Source organism: Mugil cephalus, chromosome 12 (assembly GCF_022458985.1).
Source record: "Mugil cephalus isolate CIBA_MC_2020 chromosome 12, CIBA_Mcephalus_1.1, whole genome shotgun sequence".
Taxonomy (NCBI): domain Eukaryota; kingdom Metazoa; phylum Chordata; class Actinopteri; order Mugiliformes; family Mugilidae; genus Mugil; species Mugil cephalus.
Genome location: NC_061781.1, coordinates 18,018,418 through 18,037,525, shown reverse-complemented (window position 1 = coordinate 18,037,525; position 19,108 = coordinate 18,018,418). Strand labels below are relative to the sequence as shown.

At 39.8% G+C, this 19,108-nt stretch overlaps 2 protein-coding genes across 14 annotated transcripts in view; one reads left to right on the top strand and one right to left on the bottom strand.

Annotated features, from left to right (window-relative positions):
• The first annotated feature begins 3,006 nt into the window (after window positions 1-3,006).
• On the top strand, window positions 3,007-13,894 carry LOC125017304 (T-cell surface glycoprotein CD3 zeta chain-like). 2 transcript variants are annotated; one of them, XM_047600254.1, is made up of 7 exons: window positions 3,015-3,954; window positions 8,676-8,767; window positions 9,119-9,148; window positions 9,256-9,279; window positions 9,374-9,433; window positions 9,517-9,546; window positions 10,163-13,894. In XM_047600254.1, exons 1-7 carry the CDS (start codon window positions 3,891-3,893, stop codon window positions 10,262-10,264), a joined length of 402 nt encoding a protein of 133 aa, XP_047456210.1. In that variant the 5' UTR covers window positions 3,015-3,890; the 3' UTR covers window positions 10,265-13,894. The 2 variants fall into 2 exon arrangements, with proteins under 2 accessions (XP_047456209.1, XP_047456210.1); XM_047600253.1 differs by having other exon boundaries at window positions 3,007-3,954; window positions 9,374-9,546.
• The window catches only part of pou2f1b (POU class 2 homeobox 1b), a 21,760-nt gene continuing 14,020 nt past the window's right edge, over window positions 11,369-19,108 (bottom strand). For all 12 annotated transcript variants that reach the window (XM_047600234.1, XM_047600235.1, XM_047600236.1 and 9 more), the window contains one exon: window positions 11,369-18,288. In XM_047600234.1, coding sequence (XP_047456190.1) covers window positions 18,017-18,288 — 272 coding nt within the window. In that variant the 3' untranslated portion in view covers window positions 11,369-18,016. The remainder of the gene's footprint in view (window positions 18,289-19,108) is intronic.

The following is a 19,108-nucleotide window of genomic DNA, read 5'->3' as shown; positions in this document are numbered from 1 at the left end:
CTATTTAGGACATAATCAAAGTAAATTGAATGCTGTTCATGAACATTTTGACGCTCATGCGTGGTCTTAGTGTCTTTTGAAAGCCAAGACTCTGATGTTTCTATCACAACAGTCAGAATCACTGTAAGTGGTATTGTTATTGAGTAAAAATTTCCATGGATGCATCATCAATTTAAATCTGAATGTTCATGACCTTTAAGTGTTTTTGTGATTTGCCCTTTTGATTATTAATCAGTTAAAATCCAGCTCAGGATTTGGGTAGTAAATAGAAGTAAAGAGAAAATGCGTTATTATCACAATAACAGTTTTTGTTCAGAAACAACATAAAATTATCGCCCGAGAACAAATGAAAACAAAATCTTTTTTTTTTTTTTTTTTTTTCAGGCAGTGTGTTCAGAAACTAGAATTATAAATGTAATTCTCTCCTTTCCTTCTTTGTACTTCTTTCAAAATGCAGTTACAGCAAAGTGAGGCTGCTCTGAGACAGCAGCAGCATTTTGGACAAACACAGTCAAGTCTCTCTCTTTAATGAAAACGCTGCTGCAGTCGTACAAGAAGAAATTTAAACCTAAGTATCGATCTAATAACGCTGGTATCGACTGGTATCGGTGGATGTCGATGCCACTGTTGGTCTCGATACTGCCGATATTTTTGTCTATTCGCCTGCCACTTACAGCAGCCACAGTCTTAAAGACTTAAGGACAAATAGCCTCCATATTTTATTCACGTCTACAGAGAAAGAAAATTTTCCATTATGCACTTCAAGAAAAAAAGTGAAAACACAATGTAGTCGAAACAGAATGTTGAGAAAAATGTCGAAATGTCAAGAAAAAAGCTGAATTTTCTACAAATAAAAATAAAAATATTTTCTAAAAGTAAAATAATGACAACAGGTGTTTAGAGGTGCATTGTTGAAAAGTACATTTACAAGAGTAGGCTACATTTATTTCAGGATTCAGCTGCATTCGTGTACTCTTTGACGACGACACTAGCAGCACTGAGCAGCAGTCTCAATATGTGACCACCTCACTATCACATTTAAGGAATTACAATTACAGTTTCTGTTCAGCGTTTAACTGTTTAGTGCCTATAAAGTTTTATAATTCAAATGATGATTTTTTTGTGAGATGTTTACTTACTGTAATAAAGAGTTTAAAACTCGATCTTGATCGAGCCGGGCTAAACCGACCCAGAACATTGCAACGTACCATATTTATAGTGATAGATGACAGGAAAGGGTTGGGGTTGGGGGTATGCTGCTGTGAACAAAGGAAGGGGAGTGGATCTATATGTAAATGGTGAGGTCTTATAGAGTCTCCACTGAAACAAAAGGCCTAAATACAGGCGACCTGGTATTAACAACCTCCCTTGTTATACTTATGCATATTGAGATCGTCCATTCAGTTGTATTTATTTGAATTTTATTAGGAAGTAGTCACACACAAATATTGCAAAGAGCCTGATCAATTCAAACTCCCTCAGTGCCCTTGGTTAGTATAAGACTAACAGGAAAGTGAACATGTGGAAACATGTTGCAGGTCAGAGCCTAGAAACCTGGATGCAGGCGTTTCATTAAAGGTTCCTGGGGTCAAGCCTCAGTCTGTACAGTCCCTGAACATGTTACAAGCAGTCGTCAGAATGAAGTCTCCTCTTTGTGCAAGTTAACCTGACCTCACTTATCTCAATGCTAGTTCAGAGTGTCACAGATCTGTGTGATTGTGCAACTAGAGGCAGACGAGGGGGGTTTGGAAAGAAGCAGAGGTCTCATGTCTCTAACACCTTCCTTTACACAGGCCTGCTAACATTTCAGTATCACAGGGACAACCTTTCATCCGCCCTTTCAAACATACAGTTCCTTAAAGCAGTCTATGACTGGCTACAGACGTCAAATCAATTGCTCTGCAACCTGCTCATGGATCGTTCCCATTTATCATATGACTTAAGCAAGAGGTGCATTTTTTTTTTCTTTATAATCTGAAATAAATTGCGACACATGGTTCAGTCCTTTAAACACATGTTTAGATGTCTCTGCTATGCCACATCTCTGAGTTAGTTAATCTGTCTTTTGAACAGACGGCTTTCCCTAGGGTCTGGAAGCCAGATAAAAATTGCACCTGTCTTTAAGGCAGATGTTAGAGCCCTTGTTAATAAATATAGGCCAATTAGCATCGTCGACATCCTCTCTAATAGTTGAGAGGTGTGTAGCAACTTATTGCTCCCCTCAACAGCAGCCCCTTCAGAATCCACCTCACGCAGGTTGACTTTAGAGCCTGGAGCTCGACTGCTACAGAATCAGAATCTGAATCTGATTCTGGGAGTGGTCGGAGCAGTGTTTATCCCAGGCTCCTAAATAAAGCCTTCGATACAGTAGATCATTGCACATTAGTCATAAAGTTGTCTAAATTTAATTTCTCTCCTGACACTGTATGTTGGTTCAAATCCTATGTCAGTACGTTTACATGCACAGCTTAATGGACCTATGCTCAAAATTCAACTTTCTGAATGTGGTTCTTGTCCCAGTTTACATGCAACAGAGAAAATTGAATAACTGACAAGAACACGTCCTCCTCCACCACACTAGGGGGCGACATATGTCTTGTCAGCGGGTTAATACGGCCCCCTTTCCAGTTGATCTATTATATCATATAAAAAAAAACAAGTGGAGTCGTTCATGCGGCAGACTGATATTTCAAACAACAACAAGATGGGTAATAGTACAGGTTTTTAATCGCATATGTAATGTGTGCAATACTTATGGAGCACATAAGATGGCGCTATCCCTCAAGAGGTGCTTCTACCGACTCTGTTTACCTTCTTCTTCTGCGACTGCTGTTTCTTGGATGTTTTTGTTCTGGGGTCATACGCCAGTGCAGTGGTTGTTGAGCATGTGCATAAGTGTTGTCTAGTTAAAGTCCGATTAATGTATACACATGCCGGGGAAAATCGATTTCCAATGCGTTATCTGGGTGTTTTAATCGGATAAGGAGAACTCAGATTTTAGTCGGAGTAACATGTTTATGTGCACTTAAATTGCTTCGTTAAAGTGTGATTAAGGCAAAAGTATTTTTTAATGTGCATGTAAACGTACTGAGTGTGTACAGATCACTGGTGTTTCACCCCCCACCCTCAGTCACAGTGTCGGTGTGCCACAGGGCTCTGTGCTTGGTCCTTTTCTTTTCAGCATGTACGTCAATGGAATCCCATGTTTCTTTCAGGAGAGGTCAAAACAATCATGTAATGATTTATTTTGCCAGCTTTGGTGGCTCTGAAGGTGTAAAATTAATTAATTAATTAATGAAACATTTATACAGTATAACATGGCTATACAGTGTTTAATAAAATGCGCAGTTTGTTGCTACCAACACAGCAGATATTCCCCAAAACATCCTAATTTCATCTCATATGTTCTTAGACTGACATTATATTGTGTTACAAGGTGTTACAAACCATTTATTACTTGATCCAGCTGAATACTAAACTGTGTTATCCCCTCTTCAGCCTCTAATAGTTTACATCTAGACGTGAACCCACCTGTTATTTCACCACCATATGGAAGTTTAGGTCTGTTAGAGACAATATGATCGCATTAAAAAAAAAAGGTGTTATTCTGCTAGTAATATGATGACGATGACTAGCAGATGAGCCCATCAGCAACGTTAAAATCAGCCTAGAGAGCAGTTGAATAACACACAACCAGAGAGACCTGCAGTGGGTGTTGAAGGCTGCGCGATGCTTTGAAGTACACACAAACAGTCCATTGGCACGCTGTGAGTTCAGCCACTTCCTCTGATCAGAGTCATCGGAAACAAAAGCGAGTCAACGAGAAGCAACTAGGGGAGAAAGAGAGCTAGAAAGTTTTTTTTTTCACAGACAGAGACAAAGGGAGAGACATGGACACACCGAGGGCAGGTGTGTTTGTGCTGTTTGTGCTCGTGGTGCCTGTTTCTTGTGAAGGTAAGTGACACAAATACAAAACAGATATTTTCTAATTGACTTTACTGAGCTTTTATAGACTTGTGACAGACAAACGTCATCTGGCAGATATTAAAAAGGCCTCTGTGTAAGAGAACTAAACTGTGTTGTGTTGACACCCTAATACAAAAAAAAGTACATTTATTCACATACTTCAGTACTAGTCAGTTTTATTACTGCATATTTCAAAGCACAGGATCTGAAGACGTATTTCACAACTGCTTTCGCAAGATACATATTTAAATGCATCAATAAATTTGTCATCTCTGCATAAGAGTCACAGCACGATAAGATACTGAGACATTTTCTCCATCTGCATATTATTATGGAAAAAGTAGTTCACGGTTCTGTTTCACGTAAAAGAAAATTTAAATACAACATACAGTGGCAGCATTTTCCATTTCTTATTCTAAAAATAGCTACAGCCTATGTTAGACGACAGGAAACGCAGCTTTAAAGATGAACCTTAAATAAAAATCTGATGAATGAAATAAACCTTCTCATTTCTTCACATATTACAAAGAAAAGTGGGTAATTTATTTATTTTTTTAACCTGTTGTTTGATGTGTGGTTGACTGTATGACAAAGTACACATTCACGGTGGGTTTTTTTATTTAAAATTTTAACCCGGGGAAGACTTTTGTATGCATATGACATCTCCATAACTTTCTCTTTCATGTCACAGTTTGAAGAGGGTGAAAAGAGATTTTTCAAAATGATCAAAAAACGCTTTCAAGTGCCGTCATGTGTCTCGGGCCAATTTATCGTGATGAAGGGATTCAAGAAAGAAAGCATGAATAAATAATTTCCCTCCGTGTGCTTTACTTTAGGGTGATTTTATATATATATAAATATATATATTCAGTTTCTGCAGTTACAGTAATGTAAAGGAGAGCTGTTGCCATCAACATACTGATATATTTACTTTTTTACATTCAACCCCACAACTGTTTTCTATCATACTGATGATGTTGTGTTCATCATAATGACTTTGTCACTAATTATCATTCAGTAAATCAAGATTTAATCTAACTTATTTATTTATTTTTTTAACGTGCGGTTTAGTGTCCGACAACAAGGGCGAGGCCTGAAGTTATTCAGCTGTGCGCAAAACCGTGAATACCCCGGGCAAATGACTTGTTTTATTGATTTTTTTTTTTTTTTTTTTAATGAAAGAGAAGTAAATAGAAACCCTGCAGCAAACAGACAGACATTAAAAACGACCATTTCTCCAAACTTAGAACACACTCATTAGATATTAAATGAATCGTTAGGTCGTGTAAGACACATTCAGAGCTGTTGATAACGTCGGGGCTCCTCTAAATAACAAGATGTATAATGGAGCTGATTGACGCTCACGATGTAGGGAACGCTTTAAGAAAGATACCGGCGTTATTACAGCTTGTGACTTCTAATGTCTGAAAGACGACCCTCGGTAACCCTCTGAGAGATTTACTTGTAAAGGAACAGGAGCAACGTTTTGCTCATCACAAAGCAAGAAACTATTGTGTTTCACGTTTCCAGTTCTTGTGACACCGACACTTTAAAATGGTCGTCAAACTGGGGGGAAATCGATCAGTGAGTCGTCCTGTACTCAGGTCAGTGCTCAAACTGTGAATGTTGAGACACAAGCCACTTTCAGCTACGACGGACACCATAAAACATTTCCACTGTCTGTGGAGTTTGAATTCTTTCAGCAACAGAAATTCATTGCGCAACTTCAAACAGCTTCTTCTTCTGCTGAAGATAATGTTTACTCTGTATCTAAACTGATCAGGCATAACATTATGACCACCTTCCTCCGACTCATCAGAGAATGGACATGGGCCTTTCTGAAGGCGTCCTGTGGTGATGTTGTTAGTGGACGGGGTGACCAGACTTTGCCACTGACATGCAAGCGCATCGTTTGGAAGTCGGCTGCTTGGCTTCAAATGGATCCCGACCAGGACGAAAACGCGGAAAATTTTTAATTTGTCCGTGAACTTACACTTGCAGATGAGATGCTGCACTGCAAAACACAGCATTACTAGAAAGAAGCAAAATATTCTCACATTCAGTCAAAAAATCTGCCAATGGGTTAAGCTTTTTTGCTTGACAAATAAATCTTTAAAATGAGCACAAAGTTCTCGTCTCTGAACAAAACATGAGATGAATTTCTTTCACACAAGGATCTTTTGCTTTCTTGGCTCTTTTGCAGTGTGGGCACATCCTGTGGTAAACAAGAAAGCCTGAGCTGTTGACGTGCTGAACAATTAAATGTTTAAAGACAAGGCTATTGAACAGTGATGGCATCTTGACAGTCAGACTGTGCAATCCGAAAGTTCACCACTGCCCCAGCTCACTCTTACTCAGTGCAAAACAAATAGAACCGAGTAGGGGCGGGTGTGAACCACTAGTTTGTGAACCACACAGAGAAACAAATTCGATGTAAACATGTTTGAGGTTCAAGTCGGACAAAATCCCGTAAACATTTTAAGGTCTCAAAAGGAGGACGTCCGGCCACCCTATTAGTGGGGGGGCCTTTGGGTCCTATGAGTTCTACCTTCTTAGATAATGAGTTGTTCCTAAACCTGCCTGTGTCTGGGTGCATCCTGCTGGGGGTGGCTGCTGCCAAACAGGAGTGTCATTGCTATAGTGGTGGAGGTGCTAGGTGCTAGGTGCTAGGTGGTCTAGTTGGGTGCTACATGTACTAGTAGCATCCACATGAATTCATGAAATCCAAAAGTTTCCCAGCAGAAAACACTGATTTTTCACAGGGTGATCAATTTACTTCTTCCGTCTGTGGTTTTAATGTTGTGGCTGATCAGTGTAGTATAGCCGGTATTTCACACCTCTGTATGGGTTGTTTAACATGTTGTGGAAGTGTCAACGACTACAATCGTGTGCAGTTGAGTTCGCCTTTAATCTAAGATGATCTCTCAGACATGAGCGACGTGGATAATCTTATCTAAATGAGTTTGTTGTGTTAAAAACCTACTGAATGAAAGTTGATGTACTTGACGATTGACAAAAAAGCAAACAAACAAAAAAAAAGATGAGCTCCAGAGTTGCTGCAGCATCTTACTCATCTTAACCATTCATTGACTCGGTGGCAATTTCACAATCCTCCCTTTAGAAGTTTAAAAATAGCCCAGGACGCGAACAAATGATGCATCCTGTATCAACTTCAGATGATCGAGGCTTGATGAGGCCGTTGCTGCCTCGGTGAATCACCACCTCTTGGCTACGTTCTCACAACACGGCTTGTGTTCCAACCGCACACTGAGATGAATGAGCCTCAGCCTAAACCCCAGAGCAGCCCTTCACCCTGACAGGAAGACTCAATCTACTGAAGTGCAGATATGTAGTTTCTTATTTCCTCTTTCAGGGGTCTTACTCAATTTTCCATCCCGTGTTGTGCGAGATCTGTCGCAGACTCACACGTAAAAGTGTTGTTTTAGGGTCAGAGGTAAAGCACCTTAAATCATTTCACTTTTTTTATTTTAATGCGTGAATGTAAAATCTAAACTGACCTTTTCATCCATGTAATTCCGCTGCATGCGTACATCATGTCTGGTATTATCGTTCATCATTTTCAATTCTCAAAATTGTCTCGCAAGCATTTTTTTTTTTTTTTTTGCATGCATTACAAATACAAAACATATCTCAACGTTTCATTAGAATATTTATCTTTGGCTTATATCTTCCGCATCTGTGTGTCAGAGAACCCAGAACATCTCACGATCTAGTTTCACAAACATTTCTCTTGCAATACTTAAAATCATTCCAGTGAGATGTTTGCATGCTGCACCAGACAGAAACAAAATAACAAACTTATTTACTTATTTATTTTTGAAGGGATTTCGGAGAATTACAGCTACGTAATATGTAAACCGAACAAACAAAACTCAATGAGTGAAGCAGAAGCAGCTGGAATTAAAACTGGGTGAGAAAAAGTCGTCTGAAGAAGCGGCAGTTTAATTTAAAGCGGTTGCTTCATTATCTTTAAATGCAAGGAAGTGGTCCTGCTTCAGAAAAAGTCTTTGACGCAGCGGTCGGTAAAGGAAGCTGATGACTTCCTTGAGAAATGATAAGAAGAATACGTCTAATAGATCTGTCCTCTAGAACTAGACCCAAGACCAAATCAGTCTGGTCAGAAGAACAACTCTTGTGGAGGCACAAGGGAGACCTAGACAATATTAGGAAGGTGGTCATAATAATATGCCGTATCGGTGTACACTCTCTTGCTTCATTATATTATAACAATCCTGCACTAAATCCTCATTCACGGCTGTTGTAATGTTGTAAACAGCTTAAGAACGATGGCAACTAAATTCTAGGGGATGCAGTTTGTTGTTCTCTTCACTTTTAATGAATTAAACACAAAAGTGTTTTAAAATAAAATATCATAATTATAGAGACACAGATGTGTCTGCCAGTGTCAATACAAACTACAGCCTCCACGATGAAAACATGGTTGAACCAGTGATTATTTTAACTCCTTCATGAAGCTAAGGTTTAGTTCAGGGTGGTTTTCACTAGTGTTCCGTGTGTTTCGCCATTAAAATAAAGGTGCTGCTCAAAAATAATAATAATAATAATGATAATAATAATAATAATAATAATAATAATAATAATATTTGTCTCTTAAATGTGAGAAATGGAAGGTTTCACAGCTGCAGTCAACAAGTCACAATAGCTCAATGCTTGTGTCTCTCACGCAGGTTTTTTCACTGGGCCGGTGGTCTGCTACTTCCTGGATGCCTTTCTGATGCTTTACTGCATCGTTGCCACGGCGTTGTTCTTCAGAGAGAAGGTGAAACACGAGTCTGAATGTAATCAACTGAACCCATTTACGTAGCTTTCTTCTCATTTACACTTTGGAGGCTTTTGAATATCGATTTGTCAATAACTAAGTGAAGTCTTAATTGATAAGTTGAGTGGGAATTTTAAGAAATTCTTTAAAAAGTCTTTAATTATATTTCATACCATTTGTGATGATGCATTTGTCCTTCTCTTATAGTGAGACTAAATGCTCAGCCTTTAAACTAAAGAACTTTTTCTTTAAAGAAGTTTGTTTGGATGCACCATGACCTGGATGACTGAGAACCTTCCCAGACATCCTGGTAGATTGTTGATCTTTTCCTTCTTTTCTCTCTCACTGTAGTTTTCCGTCCGTTTCACCATTGATCAACCCGTAAGTCTCATCTCTTCGGTGTCTTTATGTCTGACAGTCGCAGCTGTTTGATATATTATTAAATACATGTAATTAAATAAAGTGTGTTTTTCTCGTTGGGTTCACAGGATGATATTGGAGGCATTTACCAGGTAAGGACAACTCTCTTTAACACACTCTTTAATGACCAGATTAACTATTTTGTTGCATATTCATTCATCCGTTTTGTTTCTTTCTTCTTTAAAGGAGCTTGAGAGACCAGGGGATGATGATGCTTACCAGGTGCTTGAAACGTCCAGAGGAAGGGTACGTCCTCATCCACTGATAGACCTTGTAATAAGGTTCACATTGTCAACCTTGATACTCATTATGCTTGTTTTCATTTCTAGAAAAAGGGTGGAAAGAAAAAGAGGTCTCGGGTAAGACAATTTATTCATTGACACACACACACACACAAAACTTAAATCATATTAAACTTATTTTACTTCTCTGTGTGACACTTAAGTCATTTAAAATTTGACTGTGAACTTCACTAATAAGATCCACAATGAGCTCTGTTGTCTCAGTGACTAGAGATACACTATACATGCATTTGTGTGAGCAACTCTAAATATACTCGCTAAGATAAGAGTTTAACAGAAAACACAAGTAGAGAGCACATCTGAGATCTTTTATTATATATATTTTTGTAATGATTAATGGATTAATTAGCGAATTAAGTCAAACCACTTGCCCACATTATTTATTTATATTTTAAGATTTTAAATGAGTTTAGAAAATGCGACGAATCCCTCACCTGCTGTTCCTCCAAGTCTATTTGCTCAGACGCTTTAAAAATGTGGACAACTGTGGACTTTCACTCTCCACTGCCCCTAGCGTCCGTGCGTGTACTGCACCTTGCATTCCCATAACATCCAGGAACAGCAAAACAAATATATGTTTACATTTCAAACTTTATTTTTTTTTACCTTTGAACTGGCACCTTACCTGTGACCTGTGACCCGTGAGCTCCAACTTTGTGTCTCCTCTCTAAAGTCAAACCAAGCCCAGGGGAGGGAAATGGACACCTATGAGTCTGTGACTCCGAGCACCTCGGCTGCGACTGCATTTCCACCTCCACCTCTGTCCCCCCGCTGATGTCCCCCGCATGTCAGCGTTGCTCACATGACAAACTGATGTCGTGCAGTCGAAGGTTTCATCTATTAAGCACAACATTCGGTACATTCGGTACTTTCTGTGGTTTCGGTTCCTCTTTTTCACTTTTCCGTGGTTGTAAACGACACATGTAAGAGTTTTTCACTGTTGTTATGAAAGGATATTTTGGCTTCATTTTATTTTATTTGTGAAGAGCTGTTTTGAGATTTTTTTATATATATATATAGATTAAGTGATTTTAAATAATCAGTAACTTAAATGAACTCAAACGGCCAGGCTAAATGAAACGTTTTTCATGGAAATATTTTCCACATTTGCTTTCCTTTTTTTTTTTTTGTAAATTGAGGCCCTTTATGCTAACTGCTTCAAGTTTGTAAATGATCACATATGCTGCAAATTATTTTCTTGAAAAAAATAATAATGTTTTATCTGCTCGATTGACCAAATATGCACGTGTGTTCAAGGATTTGCATCAATCAGACGTAACATCATGACCAACTGGTCATAATCATAAATGAATGACGCCCATCTCTTGGTGGGATATATCAGGCAACAAATGAACATGTGTAAGAACAAAAAGTAGGTCAAGTTATTTGATGAAAGCATCACTGACTGTGTGTTGTGTGTTTGTGTTGTTTACCTGGATAACAAGCTGTAAGGTACTGGGATATAAGGAGCATGAGTTGTTGTAGCCATGGATTTGTGCCACAATGTTCAGGTGGTACAGACGCAGGTTTCCCAGGACGACATCATCATAATCAATATTAACGACGTCCCCAGCTGGTGGGTTTTAATGTTTTGGCTGTTGAGTGTAGGTTTCCAGAAAGGAGCAAGCTAAAGGGAAGTGAAAACAGGGATTCGAATCAAGGGCCCCTTTCAGAGCCTGCTTCTCTACGCACGAGTCCCAGGTAGCCAGGAGCTAAATCTTAAACCTTCGGACCCGTAGTCTGTAGTTTTATCCGTTTCAACAAACGATACATTGTATCATGCATTAAGCTGGAGGAATGTTTCGGTGGTGACGACTCGTCATAATAAAACCCTTTGTGTTCACTGAATCCCAATTAAAGACAAAGCACATTGTCAAAACACTTGGAAAATGGTTTAATGATGTTTACAACAAAAGAGAACTGTACATTTACAGTAAAAGATTATCTTTATATGTGTATAAAAAACAAACGAAAATACAGCAGACAAATGCATTAAAATCTACTATGTATCCTGATTCACATACTTAAACTCCTACACAATCTTTCAGTTCTATGCCGCCATGACTGGAGGCCATGTTTTTTTTTTTCTTTTTTGATTTTTTTAATTATTATTATCAGTATTATTATTATTATTATTAATAATATTATTATTATATGTAGTCAGATCGGAGCAGTCTCCCTCAGTGTTGTATTCCACGATGGAAACCAAAACTCTTTACATTCGAGTCCTGGAAAGTCAAATAATATCAGTCTGCAGAATAAGAAAAAAAGGGAGATAAAACAGGGACACATTCCTTTAGATGAGCCCAAGCTTCCAACGTGAAATGTTTTACAGAAATGCATTTCTTGAGATACACAGACATAATATGTACACGGTTGGCTTTTTGTTAATATTATTATTTTTTTTTTCCTTTTCTTTGTTTTTTTTTTTCTCTGGATGAAAGCCATGGTCACTTGGGCTGTGAACTGATAAATCACACACACGACACACCCAAAAACATACAAAAATACTATATCTTAAACCTACCAAGAGTAAGACAGTTCTGCAATTAGTTCCATGCTGTGACAGAAAAAGGAGATTACGATAAATGAGAAAACAGACGCTAGGTTTTTCTCAGAAATATACCAAAATATACATCTAAGCTTTGGAATTACTGAGGCTAGGACTAAAGCCAGTGCTGGGTTTGTCTCTTAATACACATGCTGCAGGGTGGAAGGGAGAGAGAGAGAGAGAAAAAAATATATATAACAGACGAGAGACACACAGGACAGAGAGATATCTTTGGTATCTGCATTTGTCAAAAGTTAAATATTTGGATTTTTGCTTTGGGATAGCGCTTTGCGAGGTCCCTACAACCTCACTCGGAGTAAAGCATTAAACAAAGTGTCACTGAAGCCCGACGGCCAGAGGTCTGAGCCGGAGGGACACAGTCCATGCAGAGAGGAGGACCGTGATGCATAGTGTCACAGCTGATCAAGAGTCTGTAGTGAAGAGACGATGTCAGAGGAGGAGGGGGGAGGAGGAGGAGGACACAGCAGTGAGTTTTAACGGCCGCAGGATGTCATGTCCTGGGACTACAGTGTACAGATGAGGAGGAGGAGGAGGAGGAGACAGACGCACTGTGAGAGGCAGGAACAGCATTTTCACCACAGCCCTTGAGAGAAACGGTGGTGATGTTGGGGAGGAGGGGGGAGGTGGAGGAGGAGGAGGAAGAGGGGGGGGGGGGGGGGGGGGGGGGGCACATCCTAGCAACAGCTCTCAAGACAGACAAACATACAGAGTCCTGAGCAGGTACAGTGTGCACAGGATTAACCCTCAGTGTGTATTAACAAACATCACCCAGCTACCACCACATTGGTTCGTGTCAGTCGGAGAAGCTCGCTCATGCCCACCCCCACCCCCTCCTCCACCACCGCCGCCACCACCTCCACCTCCGGCCTCCCCCACCCACCCACCCACCCCCGCCCACAGGCACTGAGACTCTTTACAGACGCACCGAGGACTCGGGTTGAGAGCGCGCAGCCGGGATTTGATGCTGATCAGTGAGGCGGGGACAGGGGGGCGAGGGAGGGGAGGGGGGGGCGGCGTCGCTCAGATACAATCAAGTTAGTAAGTCTTTGGTTAATGTTGGTACCGCAGGAGAGCGGGGCTGCGACAGCGCGCCGCCATGAGGGAGAGGGAGACACGCACATATCTGTACCTTATATATTTATATATATACACACACATGTATTTAAACAAAATCAGGATTGTCAAACTTAAAGAAGCGTTGGAGGGAGACACTAAAAGAAAATTAGATTTGGGGTTCAAGAAAATGTAAAAATGCACAATTTAACATTTGTTTTCCTGCACTTTGGCCACAGGGAACTTATTACATAAGACCAAATTAGCATATTTTAAAACACTTGTTGGCTTGAGGCGTCTCCCCTGAAGTCTACTAATCATTGTGTGCAGCATGAGAACAAACAGAAGACATTCACCAGTACTCGTATGTGCGCTGTCTCCCCCTAGTGGCGGCTTTTTTCCCCACAACCCTTCGCTAAGTACAGGTGTGAGCGGGCTTCTCCACTGACACAAGTTTGAGTTATTCTTTGTCTTTTTCTTTTTTTTTTTAATAATTTTTTTTTATTATTATTATTTTAAAAGATTTTCCTTATTCCATAAGTAGATTAAAGCAGGTTTCACTCAGTACTGAGTTAGAAATGAGGTATACAACAGCTCCTTTTGTCTTACACGTCCATATTAAAAAACCAGCAAACCAGTGTGGTGGGTCAACATACTACAACTTGGCTCACCTACTGAAGCGCTAAAAGCTCAGGCAGTGCCAAGTAGACAGTTCAGAGGAATAAAAAGTTGAGACCAAACTGTAGTTTTTTTTTTACCAAAAAAAAAAAAAATAATAAAGCAAATAAAAAGCTGGCTTGGCGGTGCCTTGCTTGAAGGCTCGTCAGTAGAGAACATCCCTCCCGGACATAAACGAAAATCAGTACTCTCTCGTCTCGCCCCTTATTTTTAAAAATCACTCCAAACATCTGCTGGAAGATGGGGAAAGATGCACCATAGTAATGGTTTGCAGACTGCCCTCCCTATTCTCTCATTATAAGACACACACACACACACACACACACACCTGCTGGAATTATTAGTAAAGCTTTTCTCACAGGTATCCTCAACCTGTCTGAGTCACACCTAAAAAAAATAAAATAAAAAAATAAAATAAACAAAAAAGTAGCAAAGTAATCATCCCATGCTCTAAAATGCCCAAAGTACACTGTATTGTTTCAGTGAAAACAATGCACCAGGTGAGCTCGGCGGCCAAGCTCGCACACACACACACTCACTCAAACACACGCACACACACACGCACACACACACAGAACAATAATGCTACAATGCTCATGTCTTCTACGTAACAATAAGGCATAAATGATAATGTTAATCTTCTTTGTCGAACTAAGAAAGCCAGTGATCTTGCCCTCTCACACTATACAAAACAATTTAAAGGCATTAAAGTAATATTTCTTTTTCAACGACAACAACAACGAAAAAAAAAAAATAAAGAAAATAATCTAATGATTGTTAAAGACAACACAGCAAATAAAGTCCACAATGACCAAACCGAAACAAAATAAAACGATTAAGATCAGATGCTTCAGTCTCCTACCGACCACAGGACCAAGACCTCGCCTCCCTCCTCCCCCCAAACACACAACCACACACACATACAGGGCGAGTCGCGCTCTAATGTTTCTTATTTTTTGGTCTTGACAGTTTTAAAGATTATTTTTAAAAAAGAAAACAAAAAAGAAAAAGAAGAAAGTTTCAGGGGAGACTTTTTTTTCGTTTGAGTAAGCATGATAAACACTACATTCAGTCTTGATAACATACTGGTTCAAATATAAAATATGAATATCTTACAAGTGTTTATATATATATTTATATGTATAGAATTAAGAAAAGATCAGTTTCTCTAATTCTTAAGTTCTTTCCTCAGATAAATATTTCAGTAACATCCTACGGCGCCAAACGGCAACTGGTTCATCTCGCGAGCAAACTCTTAAGAAACCGCTAACAGCGCTGGAGCGGGGCTGAGCTCCTCGGGCCCCCCCCCCCCCTGCCGCCCCCCCCCCACCGAGAGGGGAACCAGCGACGCCAGCAGCAGACACGCACACCCACCCAGCCGCGAGGAGAAAGGCTTTTACTTTGGCAAGAAGGATTTTCAAAATAATATTCAAAACCTGGAAATACCCCATAAATAGTAGTACTAGAAAATAGCAGTAGTAGGTTGTCCTTTTCATGTATGGTTCCTATATATGGTTCATCAGTATGAAGCGTGAATGGCGAAGCCAGACAGTACTTATACATTCTACCATGTTCTATACACAGAAATGACTAAAGGTGAACCTTTTGTTGAAGTGCTGCTGAGGTATATTCAGTCGAAAATAATTAAAACAGAACAGAAATACACACAAGGATAACATGGACAAGTTTCACTGCTTACGGTCTCAATTAATCAATAATCAATGTGGTAATTTGTTTAGTCACTTGGAAGCAGGACAACGCTGCTCTTGTGTGGGCTTTAACTGGGGGTATTAACCCCCCGCGCTGCGTTCGTGTTGTGTAAGATTCGGTTTTCAAAACTAGTCCACAGACGGATTTCGGGAGCAGCAAATCGTTTCCTAACGCGCTGGTTTTTCAAAAAAATGTTCGGGGCTGAGAGGAAGGAGGTGAAGTGACGTCGTACGTGACGCGATCGGAGCTGTGCATTTACAGAGGTGAGCCCTCCGGCCGGGAGGGACTAAAACTACACAACCCTGATTTTCACAGGATGCAGTGATAAAGCTATTAGAAAGCATGCAGGCCTCTCGACAGCTCGGCTCCACCGGGAGCTTCAGCAGCAGGTTGTTAAAGCTAAGTTTCTGTGTCCAGCAGCACCAAATCAGGAAAAAAAAAATCAGGTATCGAGCGAAGTGGGAGAGGAGGAAAAAAATCATCTGTGGAGAGCGGAGATCGAGCGAACAGCGACTTGTGTGCTCAGACAGGCACAGCAACTACTGAGGAAAACCACTTTGGTTCAAGCTGTTGTTTTATGGCTGAATATTAGCACGAAAACCAAAAAAAAAAAAAAAAAAAACAAAAACAAAAAAACAGACCCTTTCCATCGTGTTTCAGAAAAGCCCAAAAACTGCTACCACAACAGATTAGAAAGGGAAACAGGCCATCAAATGGCTCACAGAAACCCAGATTAAGAATTAGGTTGAAAGCCCCAGAGGTTAAAAAATATTTTTTTTTTCCTTTAAAAAAAGAAAATTTTAAAAAAAGTAAAAAGACACTACTTTCTCGTGCCCCCCAACCCACCGATCGCACATTTTTTTTGGTCAGTTGTGCTGCCAATTCAAAATTAAGCAATGAGACACGTGGTCAAATTAAAAAAAAATAATAAAAAGAAGAAGAAGAAGAAGAAGTGATCTTTGGAAAATGATCATCAAAATATTGCATTTCTATATTCTGTTTACAATGAAGAGAGATTTTGTACTCATAAATATATCGACTAGACTAAGCTACACCGACTACACACAGCAATTATTTTAACAAATATTTTTGGTATATCTTAAAGTACGTAAGCCAGTCAAACGACTGCAGACAAAATAAAAAAAAAAAGAGAAAAAGAAAAAAAGACAGAATTTCATTCCTCCCGAAACAGGCAGACTGCAGCTCTTCAATCCAGTTTTTTGGTACAGATACTGTGCACAAGTAGATACGACGGTACTACCATATATATATATAAAAAAAAAGAAACAAAGGAACACAATAAACCCCGTCTAGCCACCGCCACCACACATTTTGGTGTGACGACCACGTCCCATGACTAGTCCTCAACGAAAACAGACCGCGGAGCCTCGTGGATCAGAACTTTCTTTCAGCGTCCGCCTGAGCTGTCGACAACACATGCAAACGACCGCTCTCGACCTCTGAATCCAAACGCAATGTACAGTTTCCCCCAACGGATCACAAACCAAAACAAACCACCCTCAAAACAGACACGGGACCGCACGCCTGCAGCTCACGTTAAAGCTCTCAATGTAATGTTTTCATTTTTTTTTCTTTTTTCTCCGTCAGTGTCTAAAATCCACACCTGGACGTTTTACAGACGCTCGGCGGCTACGTCTCCACCACGGCAAAAATGTAAAACTCAGTGTTTTTCCAGAAGAGAGACTCAGAGAGACGCACCGGGTCCCTCCGACTCTTAAAGCAATGATAACCTTTATATCGGCCACTTATTACTTGTTTTTAAAGCCTTATAACCACGATTAGAAAGTGATAGTTAAATCTTAACTTAATATCAGACTTACAAAGTTCTGAAAGTGTCAAAAAAATATAGACAGTAAAGATAAAGAAAACAAAAAAAAAAGTTTCCAAAATATAACTTTGATATGATTTACGTCAAAGGCCTGTCCAAAACAAAAACAAAGAAAAAATACCCAAAAGATATCAATAAAGATAGGGCGACACACAAAACCCCGTTAGTGATACTGAACATAGTGAAATTAGTAGTAAATCCGTTTGAAAGTTAAAAGAGAAAAGTTTGTTTTTGGTTAGCAGTATTTCAGAGAAAGTCCTGACCTGGACAAAGGTGGGTTTTATGTACAAAACTTGAACGGCTTGAAGGTGCCGGGGATTTTTTTTTCCTCCCCAGGACACTCGTCAAGGTTCATGAGGAGCGGCAGGCCAACAACAACAGCGTCCATCAGGCTACTGTTTGTGGTAAAAACATCCAAGACTCATAAAGGAAAACAACAAAAAAAAAAAAAAATTAAGCCCAACCTTTTTTTTTTTTGAGGTTGTTTTCTTTTTGGTGGCAGCAAAGGATTAAATAATGGTAGATACAATGGAAAGTTTGTTGGGTTGTTAGTGAAGCACGGAGCCTATCAAAGACCCACCCTATTCCCTACACGGTGTGTGATAGGAGAGTAGTGCTCGGCGTGAGAAACAGGGCGTAAAATCGTGGACACGGCCCAACTGGCTTCACTGAGCCTTGGAGGCAGTGGTTATGGTGGAGGCTTGCACAGGCACGGCAGCCGAGGTGGCCTGATGATGATCGTCGGCGGCGACCTGGAGCCCCCCCGCCCCGGCCGACACCAGGCTGACGGGGTTGCTGGTGAGCAGCGACAGGTTCTGGGGGTTCAGGAAGAGCGGCGTGGTCACCAGGTTGGACGCGTTGCCGGCGGAGGTGTTGGCGAACAGCAGGTTGCCTCCGTCCAGAGAGGTGATGGGGATCGTTCCGCCCGACGCCAGTGCTGCGGACGAGACGAGGAAACCGTTGGTGTATGCGTTTTTTTTTGGTGTTTGAAAGACCAAACATGGCTTAATAGAAAAAAATAAATAAAAAATGATCAAGGAGAAACTGTTTTAGTGTAATTACAATTTTTTCCCCCCTATAATCAAACAGTATTATTGCTCAGCAGGAATAATTTGTCTATTAATTTTCTCCCAGCAGGATGAAACCTTGGGGGCGTGGCCTGAGATACTGTGTTCTTATTTAATTAATTACATCCTCATTCACTGCTTTCACTACCCACATTACCTTGATGGATGTTTATTTACTTCTTTTTAATCATCGTTGAGTTCATTTAACTACTCCTTAATTTACTGAACCATTATATTACATTACTCTGTTTCCAACGTAGTCATGATTGGTCTTCCATGTAGATGCAATGATATAGAGACAGATGGAAAATTAAAGCCCAGATAATAAAATAAAATTATATAGCACATGGAAATAGTATTAAACTTGTTATTTTTTTGGGCTGCAGTTGTCCCTGATTATTTACTCAACCATTACTGACGACTTATAAACTCATAAATAAATATTATCAGTTACGTCAGTTACAGTTCTCATCCAGGTCACAACATATCGAAGACAAAACTAAAACTGGATTTGTTTGAGTTTTCTTTAAGATGTTTCATCACTTAACCAAGTAGCCTCGTCACTCAGTATGTTTACATGCATGTGCAAAAAAACTAATTACTGCCTTAATCAGACTATAACAGAACAACACGTAAACACCCAGATAATGCGATTGAAAATTGTTTTTTTTTCGGCATGTATACGCTTAA

Excerpts from the sequence above, each read along its gene's own strand:
- LOC125017304 (XM_047600253.1), top strand. The coding sequence starts at position 3,891 with ATGGACACACCGAGGGCAGGTGTGTTTGTGCTGTTTGTGCTCGTGGTG. Across the intron at positions 8,768-9,118 it reads CGTTGTTCTTCAGAGAGAAG|TTTTCCGTCCGTTTCACCAT; the intron begins GTGAAACACGAG and ends CTCTCACTGTAG. Across the intron at positions 9,149-9,255 it reads GTTTCACCATTGATCAACCC|GATGATATTGGAGGCATTTA; the intron begins GTAAGTCTCATC and ends TTGGGTTCACAG.